Raw genomic sequence first — 20,015 nt, forward strand, 5'->3', positions numbered from 1 at the left:
TTTGACAAGTATTTTCAACTGGACATTCAGGCCATCTTTAAGGAAATGTTATTAGTCCAACTTAAAAGTCACTGGCATTGGACTAGCAGGCAGGCAGCAATTTTGAATGCTGGCTAGAGGGTAGGTAGATAGGAGGAAATTCACCATTTTTGATAGATGTGTAAATGTTGTATCAAGCTCCAGTCAGTATAATCCAGCTGTATCATTGTGGCCTGTAAATAAGTGGGACCAGGCAAACCAGATATTGAAAACATGAGCACCGATCCATGATGTCAGAGCATCATGACCAATACACAGTGCTAGCCCACTGAGATACCATGCCGCAGAATAACATGGCTACCCTCATAACTCCGACACAGTATACTGACTCCGAGCCAACCAGTCCTTGTTTTATCCCCCTTAACGCCAACAGGCAGGGTAACAAGTACCATCATTTAACGTCTTTTGGTATGGGGCGCCAGGGATCAAACCAAAGACCCGCTCACCAGACAGACACACTATCCACTACACCATGGAGGCAGCACACACAGAACAGAACATGAAATATGTCTTCAAATATACCACATTGTGGGATGGCAAACAGTGCTTGTGTGTTCGAGCTGATCCTCAGCTGTCACTCAGTGTTACTGTTAGTCATATCACACTAAACATCAAGCCTCACACAATCAACACACTACACAACACACGTACACAACACTCAACAAAGCCTCCTTCATCATTGTCACCAACTTCCTCATTCCACGAGACAAGCCACAGCCTGACCCACAAAGCACTGAACATGCTGAAGAACAAGGGCCATGTTAAACTTGAGAGTTACCATTGTGGCACGGGATAATAGCGTCACTATGTTCAGTCAAGGAATATGTAAAGTAATAATAATAAGTCAAATGTTACTAATTTATTGTAAACATTCACACAAGGTCTTAGTTCAAGCTCTTTATTACAGTTGTAGAGTGGCAGGGAACAGCATAGGCTGACATTAAGTCCCGGAAACTAAGTTAAAAACAATTTCTACAAAAGATGAAATAAAATCCAAATGGAGCCCAGAACAAAGCTGATTTTCAGGAGCTTCAGTTGAGGCAAAATAGACTTGCGAAATCATTCTAGACTTTTGGGTTCCCTTTTCATTTTGGTCTTTAGGGTCTGGGAGACGGACGAGGAAGAGCAAGGTAGCTAGCTATTCAACATCCTGGTCCATCTCCAGTCTCTAGTACTTATGATCACTAACAGCCCCAGTGGCAATAACAAGTTCATTTGATAGCCTGTATCTCTTCAATCAACATTCGATCAAACTAGAGTCCAGGTTCTGGCAGTCGTCTGGGCCTCAACATAACCTGATTAGATATTCTAGTGGTTGGGGATTTTTTTTAGTTTGCTTGGGGGGTTATTTCAATAGAAGGGTTATGGTGTAAATTGAGGGGTAGTGGTGGTGTAGTGTGGTGTGGTGTGGTGTGGTGTGGTGTGGTGTGGTGTGGTGTGGTGGGTATGACATTTTACTGAAAATACGGGGGGTAATTTGGCTCAGTTTTTGCATAAAAAAGTTTTCAAAGAATGTTCTGAAAACCTGTAAGCAAATGGTAAGGGAACACAAGAAAAAACATGAATAATATCCACTGTCAGCAAGGGAAACGTGACCAGCAATATCAAATACTGGGAACAAAGCTGTTTCAGTCAGTATATACCTGTTACATTTAATGAGAAAGTTTCCAGATCCTTTCTCTACCTATTCACTAAAGTATGTGCCTGTATCCCTTTCGGGTTAGAAAGAAATCATGATAGCTGTTGCTATATTTCCCCATCAGTATGTATCATTCATCTTCAATTAGTAATTGTTAAGAAATGGACTGATCCAGTCAGGAATGATAAAATTTCATCTTCATCCCCGATGAGACATGAGACAGCCCAGAAGCTGTGAAGGTCACCCAGGTATTTGTGAAGGTCACCCGAGCGGTTCCTCGTCCGACACCCACATGAGAACTGGTGCCGAGAGCATCTCTCATCAGGACCTGGCTGAATGCCTACACTGACGTCACATCCCTTGTTGATCAGGCCAAATTGTGGGCAGTGGTTGGGCCTTATTGGTCACGACCCGCAACAGTTGACTCTGACATGACAAACACACTAACACCCTGTCTTCTCTCACGATTATGTTGACAGTCACCAACACAGTCCACAGGCACTCACAGGTCAAACAGCAGTTTCCAATCTGTGTGACCTCAATATACGGCACCATACAACTATCTTTTGATATGAATACAGGCATATTTCACATAACACTGAGGACCAAAGCATTTCAGATCAGTTCATTTTCTTGGACATTGACTCATTTTATTCCAAAATGTCCAGAATATTCTATTCAAATTTGGACATGATGTTAGGAAAATGTCCTATCAAATCACGACACAAATCATAACAATGTCGTATTCCATTTGTCTTTGCAAAATCATATTATATTTTAACTTGGAATGAAGCTGTTAATGTGTCAGTTGCCTAGCCATATTGAACACTATTTGTTTGACAACATCTCCAAGCAACCAGTCATGTTCAGTTCCCACCTGGATTTCACAATCAAAAGTGGTATGATATAACCAGACAGTACGCTACATTATCAGCTTTATAACACTTTGTTTTAATCTACTTTTTTCTGCCAAGGCTTTGGATATATATCTGAACACTGTTGGCACTTACTGGAATAAACACTTGTACTGCAGTGAATTCTCAGTTGCCAAGGAATCAACTTTAATAAAAGTAAAGATGGGACTTCTTTACAATTTACTGACCTGTGTGGGGCCACTGTTATGAGGTTATTGATACAAAAATTAAAGCTCAAGTTGCTGTCAATACTAAGGAGTCCAAGCACAAAATACTGCCATCTCTTTCCCTATTGCCTGACACTGCTGGCCCAATGGTCTAAGTTACAGCAGAGTTGTCTCCCTTGCCCTTGAAAGGATCTGCTCTCTTTGGTTTGAATATCAACTCTGACAGAAACTGATCCCTTTGACTGACAGCCTTAGTCTAAATTGTTTGTGTGTGTATACGGAGGTGACAGATGTGTTGAATTACATAAACTGTACTAAATCTATCTTGTTGAATTAATACAAATAGTCATGAAATAGATCTGTGCATGAAATTAACATAAACATGACCAATTGAACTTTCTTTTATGGTTTGTTTAGCACCTGATCAAAGTTGTATATAACTACTTGGTTTGTCAGAAGTCCAAAGTATCACTATGAATTGCACAAAAAGCACTATTATTACACTACATATTAAGATTATGCTAGTACATGTTTCACATTACTGTAACATGTGTACCATATTGTACAGAACAAGTCATAACAAATAGTACAGAACAAATTATACCACATAGTACAGAACACATTAACTATCCTAATAAATACTGATTAATGAAGCTTTAGCAGCATCAGCCTCCTCCGACTAATCCAGAAAGCCGCGAGGCTACAACCATGGTTAAGGGTGTTATTGTTTGGGAGATGTTGTTTCATCCAGACCATTAAATGCGTGATTACTGATGAACAGATGAGGATTTGTGGGTATATTAAAAACAAACAAAAAATATAAAGCTGGTAAGAACCTTTTTAAGCAAGAACTATTTTGATAAGACTTTTTAAAATATTTAACTGTGTTCCAAGGTGTATAAAACCCATGCAGAAGGGATCATAATGATACAGGGATATATTTAGACCTGCTCGAGGCCCCCAACCTGCAGCAAAGGTCAGTAAATATTCCTAACTTTCCCAATTCATGCTACATAGTAATAACGAAAGAAGAAGTAACTTGAATTTCACTAACAATCTTTCCCAAATTAGCTTGGAATTCTGGAAACATCCCTGTGATAATCCATCAACTAGCAAGGGAATAATACCAACATACTGCAACTGGCACACAGGTAACTTAAACCAATATATGCTGCAACTAGTACAGGTAAATTATATGCTGTGACCAGTATACAGGTAAATTATACCAACATAAGTTGTAACCAATACACAGGTAAATTATACCAATGTATGCTCCAAATGGGAGAAGGGTATTGACCTTCTTTCAAGGGCGACATATAAAGCGAGCTGTGGTATCTGAAGCATTAATATACATAGCTCAGTATACATCCACAATAATGACAGAGCAGTTCCCTGTTGGTGAAAGTGAAATGAAACTTTATCAGAACTTATCATAACCAGGCTATTGTGTCAGGGATAAAATATGTGGTGTGATAGGCCTTGGGGAATGTGTCAATTCCAGGGCAAATACCCCAAAATCATAGAAACAGTCACAACATAATAATACCAGTGTTGGTTGGCAGGTAGATATATTTCTTAAATAACAGAAACAAATGTTTAAAACGGATGACTTGATTAGAACTGATGTTGGTTGCTCTGTTTCTCTAATTTGAAGACCAAAACAGCTATTGCAACTGAGGAAACAACCAATTCTTTTCCAAATGTAACATAAAAGTTTCTTGACAGCTGATGTGATGAAATCAGCAGGTCACAAGCAAAACACTGGGATTATAAATCAGGACACATGAAACAGAAGTATCCTTTTTATTTGACCTCTTAGTGACACTGTTCATGTGTGCTGGATAGTGCCTGGCAAGGGGAGAGCAGTGTATGGGCGTGGCCTGTTCCATGTCCAGCAGCTGCTGACACTTGCTACTGCCTGGAGTTCAACACTGTCATCTGGCTTACAACTGTGACCAACCGTGAGATAAGGGGCCTTATGGGTGAAAAATCACAGTTTGACTTTTCATTATATTTTAAAACTACAGCATCTTCGGAACACAAAAATACAACTCATAAGCTTCAATTCATATTTATTACAGAGATAAATGACATCACACATGGGGACTGTCACTGAAGTAAGTTGATGTCCAATATCTTTATGACGTCCAACTGTTTCCTAGCACCCATGAGCTCCCATTTCTCCAGGTGGGTCACCATTGCTTTACAGATGAAGTCTGTTTCATACTGACTCGAACTGGCCAGTGCTTGTTTTTCTCCTTGATGCCGAGCTCCAGGCAGAGAACAACTTTAAGCAGTCACCACGGTCACTGTATTGTATATAAATGGTCTGACAGACAAGAAAGGTTTGAATAATTACCCAACACACATGATATGCTGGAAGCTATTTCTGAATGCCATTTACCTCTGACTTCAAGGAAATTGTCGTTTGTGTTTACCGTATTCGACGTAATAAGCGCCCCGCTCTAATAAGCGCCCCTGGTGACTTTTGCTAAGATATTGGCTACTGAACAATCCCAATTAGCACCCCTTCCGATTGATCAATGTACACGACGTATTTATTCAAGTATAATACTCACTCATGTGTTATATGCACCCTTAATTATAGGCAATTAAATTATGGAAAAATATATCTGATGTACATAAATATTTCAGCATAAATAACAATATTTATCTTTCAACTCTGTTTTTTTCCACCAAAATAATATTCTAATAAAAGCCCCCTATTTCTAATTTTGAAAGCGCCCTGGGCACTTATTAAGTCGAATACGGTATATCTTTACATTGCTGTCAGTATTTCCAGATATATCAGTGTAAATGAGTATTGTTTTACGTCACTTTTAGCAATATTCCAGCAACATCATGCCACCGCCCCTGATATATCAGAGCAGCCTGTAAATAATCGAGCCTGGTCCACTTAATCCAGTAGTCAATGCAGTGAGTGAATGAGGTTTACCAATCATTGCAGGGACACAAGAAATGAGCTTCACATGTTGTAGCAAGTGGGACTTGAACCCAGCATATGGTGTGATCAGAAAACACTTAAGCCTACCCAACAGCTCCTGGTCAATATAATATCATCACAAGCCATTGGGTTTACAATGACAGTCTTGATGATGTTGATGATTTGGAGACGTAACAAGCGCTTCTAGATGACTCAGTTTTGCACTTGAATAACAGCCTACCAAGTCACCTGACCAACATCCAATAGTTTCCCCTTTAACCCATGACAATGGTACTGAAACACATCCCAGAGATCCCCCACCCTGCTTCTACAAGTCTATATTAAACGCACAACCAATAATCAATATTAGGTCAGATCACAACATGTACCTTAACTTCTGCCCTAATCATCCACCTGATCCATCACATGCTCTTATCTTCCCCAACAAGTGATTACAAATTACTAAAACTCCAACCATGACAGGTGACTACCCAGTACAGTACTCGTTAACAGTCCAGGATTCACTTCTGTGTTGCTTGTGTTATAAAATGGCCATTATGACCTCCACAATTACTCCTGCCCATTGTTGCAGGGTACGCCTCTAATTGTACACTTATACACTCCAACCACAGGATTCCATTTGGAAGGCAATAAGAATAACAACTCCACACAAAGACCGACACAACAGTCACCTTTAGGATTGGAGTGAGTGAATATAGTTTTATGCCAATTTTAGCAAAATATTACCAAAAATGAGGCGGGAGACACCATAAATGGAAAACCCACATCCATAGGATTGGAGATAAACTCACCAGGGCCCCCTTGCACAAAACGATCTTAGCGCTAAGACTATTGTAAGCCTATGTTAAAGTATGGGAGTTAAGATCATCTTCGTGCTAAGATCGCTTTGTGCAAGTGGGCCCTGGAAGACAAAGTCCCATTCATGGATATCAGCTTCTTCATTCTTTCAGAGCCACATTTTGGTACAGATGCTGAAACCTGTATCAAGCAAGTGGTAACTAGCATCTGTACCCCTACCAAAGGCCATGCTTGTCGTAAGAGGCGACTTACGGGACTGGGTGGTCAGGCTTGCTGACTTGGTTGATTCCAATTGCGTGGATCGATGATCATGGTATTAATTACTGGATTGTCTGGTCAAAAATAGATTATTTACAGACCGCTGTCATATAGCTGGAATATTGCTGTGTGCAACGTTAAACAACAAACCACCCAACCAACTACGAGGCAAGGAAGCTAACTAACTGACTACAAAAGTTATATTTTGGCCGGATTAAGGAGTCTATGTATAGTCAAATCAAAATCATATAACGGAATCGGCATTCAGTTCATAAACTGCCATGCAGATTTCGGTTGATTGCAGGATTTGCAACACATGTGTACCAACAACTTAGCGTCAACAGATATTTACCCATTTTTTTCATGTATTTAACAAGGTGCTCACATGATTTGATGCACATTGCAAAGTAAGACCAGTTTTATTGCCAAATTGATCTTGATTATCGATCAGATCATCTTCACTGGGCGAGGCCATTTTATTTACAGCAAATGCAAGTGATATAAGAGGTGGAATCTGATTGAGGGACATAGAAGGGACATAACTCATAACAGCCACTGGTGGTGCTAGGATCAAGCCCAGAAATTCAGCTGAGTTTGGCAAGGGTGGAAACTGGACTTTTACAGCCAGTTAACTCCCTTGCCTCAGGAAGATGCATCTGTATCTAAACATAAAGCATGAAAGAAGTTGAGTTCCATCAATGAACTCTGTCTTCCTTGATAGCACAGAAGCAATGTCAGTCAGAGTGATATTGATTTGCTGTGTTTGTGTGAAGCCATAAAAAATGAAAAACAATCTTCTACAGGTGACCCTTGCCATAATCCCTGCAACTGAAGTCAGATTTGAGCATCAGTCAAAATACATGCATCAACTTGGAAGAAGGTCAGAGTTGTGGCCATGGTTCATACGCAGCATCTTCCACGTTGTATCAGAACATTTCACATCTTAGCCATGACATCTCCATCGAACAGAAATATCAGCCTTTTGGAGTGATATTTTTGGAAAGGAGAACATGTACCATCATTCTTCTGAGTTAGAAGTAAAGCTAGGTCCTTTATATACCAAGCTAACTCGATACTATCATGTGGTTAAATATTTCTTGTTCTGACAAGTAAACATGGTAATCATTTAATGCCTACTCATCTTACAATACTAAACTATACCAGGTGAGGTGAAATGGGGGTTCAACGTTTATTGCAGTTGTGTAGCGATGTGCATGTACGTGTGTGTGCGTGTGTGTGGGGGTGTGCGTGTGCGGCTGTTTGTACTAGTCCCGACTACTGCTGATTTTATAGTGCTAGCCCCCACTGAAATACTATGTCACAGTTTAACATGAATACCCCTCAGACACAGAATACTGACTCCGAGCTGACCAGTTCTTGTTTCAGCCCCTTTGTGCCAAGTGTCAGGTAGGATAACAACAAGTACCATATTTTAACGTCTTTTGGTATGGGGATTGAAACTATACCAGGAATTGAACCAACTCCTACTTATAAACAAAGAATGACCAGGTGAGGTTGGGGGAAGCAAGGGTGCCCATGAACATTCAAAAAGAAAGAACTATTAAACCTAACCAACAAGATTGGATACAGCTTTTTTTTTAAACATAAGGGTGCAATTTATGATCACCAGTCACATACAAGTGCAAGATGAATGCAAGTTTTCCACAAAGTTATTTTTGATGAAAATATATATCAGTTAATAAGAGTTAGTTATAGATTCATTATATGTTTTCACTGCTGATGTGGTGCAGAGTAATAATCAATCACTGTTTCATTACCACATACCAAATCAATACATAAATGAATACATATTTAGAATATTCAAAAAAGGCAATTCCACAACCCCACCCTCTCTACCCTGCCCACCCCTTCCGGATTAATTCAAACAGCTTAAATGACAGGTCAGTATAACTATATCCCAACTACCAATTTAGAAAAACAAACCCCTATCTGTGATATATTCTTCCTGAACCAGAATCATAAATCCAGTTTATATCTTGCATGGACATGTTATAAACTATGATAAACCTTTTAAGCACAAGGCAATAAAGCTGCTTATTAATTCCTGCCTTCAATACACAATGTAAATGTCAATATGAGAGACAGACAAGCAGATGAACTTTCATTACTCAACCTCAGATAGTATAGCTTTCTCATATCACAGACAACTCTTGCTGTGCAGAGTTGCATCCCTTAGTTTAACCAGGACTCTGAATGGGAGAATTGCCCTGATCATGAACTTTGGTATGTCAGCACCCTACCCATGCTCATGGGTTTCACAAAGTGAAAACAACATAACATCTATTGTGGCTATTGGCCAACCTGGGACATCGGTCATCCCCGTAACTACACCCTTGATATCTGTGTCACTTCCAGGTTTCCCTTCCATGTTAAGCTGGCATGGTGGGATATTACTAGAATACCTTCAACAAGGCATTAAACCCACTCACTCACTCACATTCACCTGGTGGAGCAGGACTTGTTTCAGAGGTTTTATTCTTTTTGAAAGGGTTTCAGTGGTCATACACATACTGGGCATTTGATTACTGGGTATTATTTAACTGTACAGGTGATGGAGAAAGACAGAGCACACACAAAGTACTGGCCTTGATGTGCATAGGGCTTGTGTTGAGAAACTACTAGGAAAACTAAACTTTGGTTTACATTGTGTAATAATGTTACCATTTAGACATACACTTATAACACTGATGTTATACCATACAAAATTGAAATATACTGCCACTTTTTACTGTCTTATTGAATAGTTCATTCAATATCTAGAGCTCCCTTACTCAATACTGATTACATATACACACAGTTGTATAACAATGTTATAAGCCTTCTTTAACTCAAATATATAATCTTTACTTGACATGCTTGACAATAGTGAATCATGAATAGTTAAAAACCACTGACATACAAAATCACAACATAGTTCAGCATTGTTCAGTATAAAGTTGGTGCATCACAAGGAAATCCAAATTTTACTGCTTTCAGAAATGAAATGGAAACATTGTGTAACATGTTTAGGCTAATGAAAAGATATTCTTGTTTCTCAAAACTTATTCATAACTGACTGTGTAGTGGATTAATATTGGATTTTATAAATCTTTTTACTTACTTATCAAAAAAGGTACACTGGACTCTATAATATGATAAAGCCCCATTTAGATCGTAGAATGAGGTTTGTTCGTTGTGTAACATCACACTCAGCAGTATTCCAGCTACATGATGGCGGCTGGTAAAAGAGTCTGGACCAGACAATCCAGTGATCGATATTGTGAGCAATGATGGGATACCAAGTCACCGAGCCTGACCACCATCCGGATCCATCAAGTCGCCTCTTACGACCAGCATAGGTTGGTGGGGAGCAATTCTAACCTGGAATCCAGGGTTGTAGTATGAAGAGACAGAACCAAGGCATGGTGGTCACAGGTCAGTGCGCTGAGAATCTGACACACTCTAGATGACAAGATGTATGCAACAAGTTGGAATCTGTTGGGATTTCACTTGAAAAAGAGGCTTCTTAAATGTATGTTAACAAGCCTTGTCATCTGCTATGCACGTGGCATATACATGACATTTATTTAACCGAACTGCCTCATTTATGATGCAGCATGGGTTTGTGAATAAATATGTCACCTTGAGGTCATGAAATCTGTTTAACGGTTGAATATCCACATTCTAATAAACGGACATCAGCTGCCTATATATTTGTGGTATTTTGCCATAGAAAGTGTAAGGCTTGGTTCATTCAAACTCACCTTCAAAAGTACTGGACACAAGAATCAACTTTTCAACTGCCATTTTATTAAATTCACTTGCCCATTTCATTATTCATAAATCTCCTGTACATCCCTGACAATGTACATTGAGATAGTTGCATAAAGCCATACACAGGAAGACATAACATTACTGACAGAAATGTCTGCATAGACAATGCAGGGATACAAATGTTTCAAATGTTTCAAATATATCAGTGAGTGAGTGAGTGTGGTTTTACGCCGCTTTTAGAAACATTCAAGTAATATCACGACAGGGGACACAAGAAATGGCTACACACATTGTACCCATGTGAGGAATCGAATCTGGTTCTTAGGTGTTACAATTTAAAGCCTTAACTACTAGGCTACCCCAACTGCCCCATTTTCTCACCGACAGCCTAGACCCACTTAAACTGAGTTCCTAACTTCAACCTGACATTCCAGGATTTAATAAAACTTAGAAATATAACATCACATTGTTTCTGAACAAATACTGTGAGTTCAACGAGTAAATACTTCACTGGCTTTTCTTAATTCCATAAACATGATAAATGTACACTGAATGATTGCAGCATCCCACTGCAAGGTTACCAAGGGGTTTACACACTGAATCAATTCATGCCGAGAATAAATGCCAATCTTGTCTATCACGTAAAAACATAGACTGCTTATGTATAATAGGATAGGACAAGAATATACGACAAGCCTCATTCATCACCAGCCAGTGCCATAGTTGTGTCTCGGACAACAGAAGTGGTCCACCCATCCCTGATAAGGTGCTTACTGCAGAACGAGGCTAAGACCATCTGTACACATGCAGGTAGACCCACACCACATGGTAGTCTCCCTGTCTGTCTTAGGGGAGCTGTGTGCTTTCATTTGACACAAACCACGACCCTCATTTGTTGACAAGTGCTACTGAATGCGAAGATTCTCCTCTAAGCTCCTTACAGAGAAGTCATTCCCTCTTAGCATTAGAACCATTTATGACAATTAAAGGAGTGCTTCCTGGATATAATCTGATGAAGCTATTTTTAGCAAATAGCAATGATATATAGGATTTCATTTTTATTTAATACAAATGTGGAGGGTAACAAATGGCAGATTTAATGTGTCATATTCCCACAATAAGAAATACTATATCTGAGATTTTTAATGATGTAACAAGTATTATTTTTGGGATAACACTTTATTAGTTAAGTACAAATTCTCATACTTATTTGGGTTGCGTCCCATCCGGGATTCAAACCCACACTGCCAGAGTGAGACTTCTAGACTAGACTAGACTACCAGTTGTTGGACTTTCATGTCACTGACATTGTGTGCCTTATTTATCCAAATAATTAATTTTAAGGGTCCTTGCAGGCAATATGAGGGTCCTGTAAAGTAATGAAATGGTGTAGAGTCCAGTAGGTTTAGAAAATTACTTTAGAGCCTGAAATGAATCAATGGTCCTGTTTATACTAGTGTTTATTGATGATTGAAATAACAGACACCCATAACTGCTCTTGATGCGCTGTAGGTACAGTGAATAATATTGGTGTCCCTTAGGATGCAGTACATGTGTTTCTGCATCCATTCTCTACATGTGTGCGTCGTGTAATACCCTGAATTGACTTATTTATTATTAAGGTGCACAACTCCTTTTAACACTGTTCTTGGTCATCGCTGTACATCTCTACACAATTGGTCTTCTAGATAAAGTGATGTCCCTCAGTAGCTAAACCAAACCATTTAACATTGTGGCCACATGTGTGAATGACAGCTAGCATGCAGTGGATGTCGACACGGTGGTTGCCCGAACGGGACAACAGCTGGCTTAATGTCCACAGTCCCATTGTGCCCACTCAAGGTATTACAATCATAGTTCTTACCCTCCATCAATGCGTACATGATGCAGCAGGCTAAAATTACACTAAGCCTTTCAAACACGACTTAAATAAATGGTTTTTATGTTTGGTTGGTGGGTTGGAGATGGGGGGGTGAGGTAATCTATTATACATCAATTTTCATCTTTCTAACTTTAAGATAAGGCATGATAATCAATAAACAAATATATACCTTGGGGTGACAGAGTTCAGTCTCCTCTATCTACCATGCAGATAGAGTGAGATAATTCAATTCACATTATATACATGGGAGGGAGGATGAGATAATTCAGTGCACATGCATCTGTCACGGAGAAGGGGTGTGATATTTCAATACACATGTATCTACCTGACCAATGAAGATCTGGGGTAGAATAGGTCTTCAGCAACCCATGCCTGATAAAAAGGCTACTATGCTTGTCATAAGAGGGATCGGGTGGTCAGGCTCGCTGACTTGGTTGAGGCATGTCATCGTATCCCAATTGCATTGATCGATGCTCATGATATCAATCACTGGATTGTCTGGTCCAGACTTGATTATTTACAGACCCCCGTCATATAGCTGGAATAATGCTGAGTGTGGCATTAAACAACAATCAAAACAAACCTATCTACCTGGGTGAATGGGATTTGATAATTCAATACACAGAGAGATACATTAATATACAGTGTTATTCCCTGGGGGTGAGATATATAAATATACACTATTCAACCCAGGCAAAACACACACACAAAGTAACAAAGTATCACAACAATCAAAGTAACTGCCTGTATAACAATTGTTACCAAGGTATTTCTTCTTCTCATGATCTTGCCTAGTTCAACTCAAGTCACTCCGATAAATGTGTGGAATCTGGTTTGCCAGTTATAACATTGTCATATCTTCATGATAAGTATGGAACCTACACAAAAAGCCATCTTCAACCATGACAAATAACATGGAAGTGGGAAGTGTACTTAACAGGTTAAAGTGCACAAAGTTTCTCAAAGACCCCAAGGATATAAGAAAATAAATAAGATTAAAAACACATCAATCATAACTTGCCCAGAGGTATTAATTTGGGTTTTTTTAAAAACATCCTGACTGCATTTACGAATAAGATCTTGTTACCTCAAGGGCTGTTTTAAATTGCAAAATGTTTCTTACACATTTTCTGTTGAACTGCCTTGAAATAGTTGTTAAGAAATCTGTGATTGTACAAGACCCTCACTGGGTCTCAGCCAGGGATGACAAGAGTTACTTCCCCTCCCTGGCTGTCTTTACTTCTGAGTTTAGACTACAGTGTCTTTTGTAGCAGCTCAGCATCATGTCAAATAAACATGAAAAATAAACATCATGAGTCCTGGAAAACTAGTTAATTGAAACTCAGATCTTTTTTCATCCTTTCTTTCAACACAGCACTCAGCAATATTTCGGCTACAGGACAGAGGTCTATAAATAAGTGTCTGGACCAGACAATCCAGTGATTGACATCATGAACATTAATCTACGCAATTGGGATATGAGGACATGAATCAACCAAGTCCGTGAGCATGACCACCCGATCCCATTAGTCGCCTTGCGTGACAAGCATGGGATAGTGTAGACCAATTTTAACCCAGTAAGTGCATGCAAATATTGACTAAACTCTCATTTACACAACTGCAGCTTGTAGCATTAGATAAATTCAGGCATACATTTACTGCAGGCCATAAGGACCCATACAAATTTTAAACTACGGGGGTCCAACACGGAGATGTACTTGCAACGGTCTACGGGCAGCGCTTGTTTTTAACACTTAGGCCATAGACATTTAGCCCCTCAGTGAAACCTCCCAGTCTCCATTCATGGGTCTGGGGGTGACAAGAATAAATCCCAAGATCGGCTTAGGATTCAAACTCACAAGCAAGGTACGTAACTCCACCAGCACCATCAGACCACTTGGTTGCTCTCCTTTCTGACAATCCTTCTCCCCTCCCCCCTCCCTGCTACCGAACGGAAAACAATTCCCACAAAATTAAAAATAAGGAACAAATATAAAACTCTTTGTTTGTTGGACCCTAAACAGATATGTGGACACTGTGTCTGAATCTTCTGGAACAACCATGGTGTATATGTTCAGTATTCATCACGCCAGCCGAGAGATCGTGACATGACTCCATGCTGGTGATAATGAATACTGATTGATTCAGCTGACAGAACACAACTAGTGTCTGCAGCTGGAAAGAGTGAGTGAGTGAGTGAATATTGCCCCATCAGCAATTTTACAGCTATGTGTGATGATCTGCACTATGAACATAGTGAGATAGTGAGTGAGTATGTTTTTACGCCATTTTGCAATATCCCAGCAATATCACGGCTGGTGACACCAGAAAAGGACACTTTGCATCACAAACGCATGACCCATCCCAATGTTAATCATTTCAACATGGGGACATTGCTGGGGTATACTCTTGATTGTCGAAGAGGCAACTAAACTGGATCGGAAGGCCAAGCTATCTGACTTGGTTGATCATGTGTTATCAACCACTGGTTTGTAAGGTCTAGATTCAATCATAAACAAGCCCCTGTGTCTTTTCAGGAATACTGCAGAGTGTGGAGTAGAATTAAATAAACTAACAATCCTGCCATGAGCATTGCTTTACATGGAGGGAGTGGACTTCTACACTGCAATCAGCAGTACTACAGTATTATCAGTTAGCACCTAATCAGCCCGACCAAACTGAGAGTTGACCTTCACCTCAGATACACAACCCCCAGTCAGCTGCCATTGTATGCACCCAATACCCAGGCTATCTACCTCCAGAAAGCTCGGTAATTGGAAACTCATTAACTCTACCCCAGTTATAAATATTCCTGTCAGCAATATACGTGAGTGGGGGATGAGGGAGTAAGGTTTAACTCTGCTTTGAACAGAGCCTCAGTAACATCTGCCCCCGTTATCGATATTCCTGTCAGCTCTTTACGTGAGTGAGTGAGTGAGGTTTAACTCTGCTTTTAACAGTGCCTTAGCAACATTAACAAACTTTACCACTGAAACACACGAGCATGGGTATGGTGTTGACAACCTAGAAACAATCAGGGTAATTTGGGATTTGAACTCATGATCATAGGTGTCTTGCATGACTAAGGGACATAACTCTGCATAGCAACCTGCGGCACCTCAGACGACTGGGCACCCATTACACTTGTTGAGTGAGTGAGTGAGTATGGTTTTACGCCGCTTGTAGCAATATTCCAGTAATATCACAGCGGGGGACACCAGAAATGGGCTTCACACATTGTACCCATGTCGGGAATCGAACCCGGATCTTCTGCGTGAGGGGCGAACGCTTTAACCACTAGGCTACCCGACCACCCCTACACTTGTTGAGCAAATAATACTGAAAACAAGGGCACGAAGCACACTGTAGTGTTATTTTTTCACCTTGACACTGTTTCTTCTGAGACAATACTATGAATACTATCAAGCAGTATGCAGTATTAGCAGCAGACCAACAGCTGGGATGTGGTAGTCATAGTGGGTCCAGTACCACAGATGAAAACATGCTAGAGAAAATGTTGATGACACATTTTCCTGTTAATCTCCCTATAACTTCAATGGTCAGAAAAAGGAAAGGAAGACAGTTATTGGTGCGTATCCAATATCCCGAAGCGTATGGAACAACAAAGACCATTAATGTCATCCCTGTCATTGGGTGAGTGTTCCATTATGACTAATTACAAAATATCTATAGCAGTGTTAGAAATTAAGGGGGGCTGCCCAGTCATTGAGGCATTGTTCTACAGCATAGTCTAGGGACCACTAACTGATGAACTTTTATTAAAATTAGGGTTACATGAGTGAGTATGGTTTTACACAGCTTTCAGCTAAATTCCACAAATATCCCAACTTGGAAGACATAAATGCTTCGAGCACTTTATCGATGAGGTGAATTGAACCCAGGCCTTCTGCATGATGAGTAAACACTCTACCCACTAGGCCACCCAATTGCCATGATAGGGATACAAGGACCTTGATACTTGAAGTTTTAACTCTGAACTCAACATAGCCTGTGATCCCAGTCTCCAAAATAAGTGCCTGCCCGCCTGCCCGCCTGCCCACTGCTGGTAACTTCTCTGTCGGGCTGCATGAAATTTTCCTCCACCTGCCCAACTGTCTGGGAGATATATTCAGTTTATCATAACTCCTCATACATTCTCAAGTAATTGACTGCATTATTTCAACCGAATCATGATGAGATTTGTCTCTTATTTTTGCGACTTTCCAACAATCATTATGTCTGAAAACGGGCAGGTAACTTAGAAGATGGGCTAGCAATACTTAGGAGTAAACTGCCTGACTGTCTTTTGGGGTTTAAAAATTATTCAAACACTGTGTGATTCAGCTTTTTTATTGCCACACATTGTTAAAATCAATAACACGACTTGGTGGGAGTGTATGAGAAATAAAAATGCAGATATGCACTTCAATATGCACCTGCTTAATGATATCATCTGTTACCTGAATCACCAAAAACACTGTAATCACCTCTGATATGCAAGCAGATGTGTGATAACACAACCACGCTTCGCCTTGAAGTGGCCAGGGAGAAACCTACCTGGATGAATTAGTCTACCTGAGCTAGTAGATTTCTCACCTGTGTTTCTTAGACAGGTACAAAATGTTACTTACTTTGAGTGAGTGAAAATGGTCTTACGCTGCATTTAGTAATATTCCAGCAATATCACAGCAGGGGACACCAGAAATGGGCCTTCACACATTGTACCCATGTTGGGAATCAAACCTGGGTCTTCCCTGTGATGGGCAAATGCTTTAACCACTAGGCTACCCGACTGCCCCGTTACTTACAGACTACCACCTGCACAAACCATATATAATAAGTACGGGCCTAATTTGATTTACCTAGATTGTGTGTTTTCTGGTTACCGGGGTTGGTTAGACACCTGTTGAGTCATACATCGAAGAAATTGGCACCTTAAGTTACAATGTGGCTGTGTAAGTAAAAACAGCATCTACATATATCTACCTTTGTGTCATCGTATCTACCAAAGAAAATGACACACCCTTCCCTGTCACCTGAATTTCACCTGTCTACAAATCACCAGTATTATCTTTCAAGTACACCTCATTTTGATAATCAAATTATGTATGCACACTGGTACATGCAAGGTACGTTATAACAATTCTACCTGTGCCTACCTGTGTGGATTACAATCACCGGTCGTGTATATATAAAGATATACACCAAGTATTTTACTTACTTCTGACACAGGCATCTCATAACATTCTGCTATCTTCTGGTACAGTTCTTTCACATTGGTAAATCCTTGTATGATACCAGTGGGTGAGCCCTGTGCTAGCTGACAGTGAAACACGAGTTTGGGCCTAGGCTGTGGTTGAGCAGGGGAGTTGTCCTTCGCCACTTTCCCACCTCCATTTGTTTCGGGGCTACCCGCAGGGCGGGGCGCTTCATCGGACGGAGATTGTTGATTTTGTGTCAAATTCTCCTTACTTTTGTTTTTCTTACCAAATATAGGCATTTCTGATAGTCTTTTGAGAACCTAAACTCCGATATGTGTCAGTGTCTCCTCGATCCCTTTCTGTGGTAATAGTTGTTGCCGTCACGTATCCTCGCTCATAGAATATGGCCGACCTGAGGTAAGACGGAAGTTGCGTATGTCGATCACGGTTGGGCGGGGCTGGAGCAATGATTAACTCAGGTGCGTCAACACAATCACGCTCCTTTCAAAATTACCTACCCACCCGCTGGGGTATACCTGTCCTTGGTTAATTAAGGTGAATTCACCTGTCAGGTACAACAATTATCAACTTTCAGTATGTGACACTGAAGTCGAAACACTTTCCAATGTCAGTCAAGTCAGTGTCTTTGATTGGCTAGTCTTCAACATTATATGCGGTATGTGCAAGACATGTCTATGTGGTGAAATCAATTGAAAATGATACCGGTGATTTAGAAAAAAACAACTGCATGTCAAATTAACTTCATTAACTCTAGACTATGAATCCGGACGTATCTGTGCATGATGTAGAGTATATATATATTTTTTCTTCCGCGTTAGCATATTTCAGAAACTGGCCAATGAGCATCGCCGTTACAATTGCGACAGGTGCCCGGCGATAGCGTACCTGTGTGTATATAACTACACCTTGGTTTGTTTCTCAAATGCCAAGGTGCATTTCACATGCCAGGCTGTCGATCGCAAACCTATCGCCTCTCAGGACTGCGCGCACGGAATAGAGTACCCGCGCGATTCAGCTAAATTAAACCTTACTCAAAGTTTAATCTGTCGAAAAATAAATAAAATCTACAAGAAGAAAGTTTTCTTTTTTCTAACATACAGGTGCCAGGTTTTCATTTCCTGCATTTTAAATACTGCATTTGACGTCACAGACGCGAATTTAGCTGAAAAAAGACTCGTATAGTTTATATCTAACGGGGAGTTAATTGGGCAATTTTGAGCAAGATTAATGAGGGCGATCAATCTTACAAAAATATATCAACCTTTTACCGATAACCATGCTTCTTGTATTTAATCGCAGACTTCCTGTTCGTGACAGTGATTATCAGGTTATCAAGCGTCTTAAATGAAACTAAATTAGTAGCGGTTCGAGTACTTCAGATATATAAGGAAGGAGATGGGCGGTGTGGAGTTTTTCAGCGTCAACACCAGCAGTTTCGCGATAAATAGAAGTAGAACTTTTAGTCTCCCACAGAGCATGCCCAGATTATCTCAAAGGAAACTCGACCCAGACAGTCGTGACGTTCTTATTTTCATTGAAGCTGGCTGAATTTCTGCCGACACACCTTTTTTAAAAGTTTACACTCTTTATAGCCAACAAACGTGAACCATGTGTGTTTGTTGTTAAACTCGGCAACATTCCAGCTATACGACGACGAACTGTAAATAATCGATTTCGGACCAGACAAACCAGTGGTTAATGTTATGAGCAACATAATACACCGTTTGGGTGAGTTGAGACCCAAACAACAAAGGTCGAGCCTAACCACCCGATTTATTGAGTCTCTTACGACAAGCATAGGTTGCCGGGGGCCTTTCTAACCCGAAGTCCACACAGGATAGAACAAGAGTACTTATGTATAGTAGCAGTCCGTTACTCGTCAAACCAAGGATCGGGTTCTAATCCCAAAGGGTTTAGATATTTCTTGTGTGTTTCCCATGGTTGCTTTCCCCAGCCTGAACCCGACACTCCGATCCGTGAAGATCCGGGGTAGAATAGGTCTTCGGCAACCCATGCTCGTCCTTAAAGGCGATTATGCTTGTCGTGCGAATCGGGTGGTCAGGCTTACTGACTTTGTTGATGCTGGATTGTCTGGTCCAGACTCGATTATTTACAGACCGCCGTCATATAGCTGGAATATTGCTGAGTGCGGCGTGAAACAACAAACAAACAACAAACCAGACAATCCAATGATTGACATAATGAAATTCGATCTACGCAATTGGGATATGATGACATGCATCAACCGAGTCAGCGAGTCTGACCACCCGATCACGTTAGTCGCCTCCTATGACAAGTATAGGTTGCTGAAGACCTATTCTCTATCCGGAATTTCATGGGTCTTAACGCCGCTTTGA

General features: G+C 40.4%; 1 protein-coding gene across 1 annotated transcript in view; it reads right to left on the reverse strand.

Moving 5' to 3' along the window:
- The window catches only part of LOC139480589 (PDZ domain-containing protein GIPC1-like), a 44,091-nt gene extending 25,822 nt beyond the window's left edge, over positions 1-18,269 (reverse strand). The window contains exon 1 of the mRNA XM_071263730.1: positions 17,658-18,269. Coding sequence (XP_071119831.1) covers positions 17,658-17,936 — 279 coding nt within the window. The 5' untranslated portion in view covers positions 17,937-18,269. The remainder of the gene's footprint in view (positions 1-17,657) is intronic.
- Between the last annotated feature and the right edge of the window lie 1,746 nt (positions 18,270-20,015).

The sequence above is a fragment of the Haliotis cracherodii genome, unplaced genomic scaffold, assembly GCF_022045235.1.
Source record: "Haliotis cracherodii isolate W230 unplaced genomic scaffold, xgHalCrac1.p SCAF_4, whole genome shotgun sequence".
NCBI lineage: Eukaryota > Metazoa > Mollusca > Gastropoda > Lepetellida > Haliotidae > Haliotis > Haliotis cracherodii.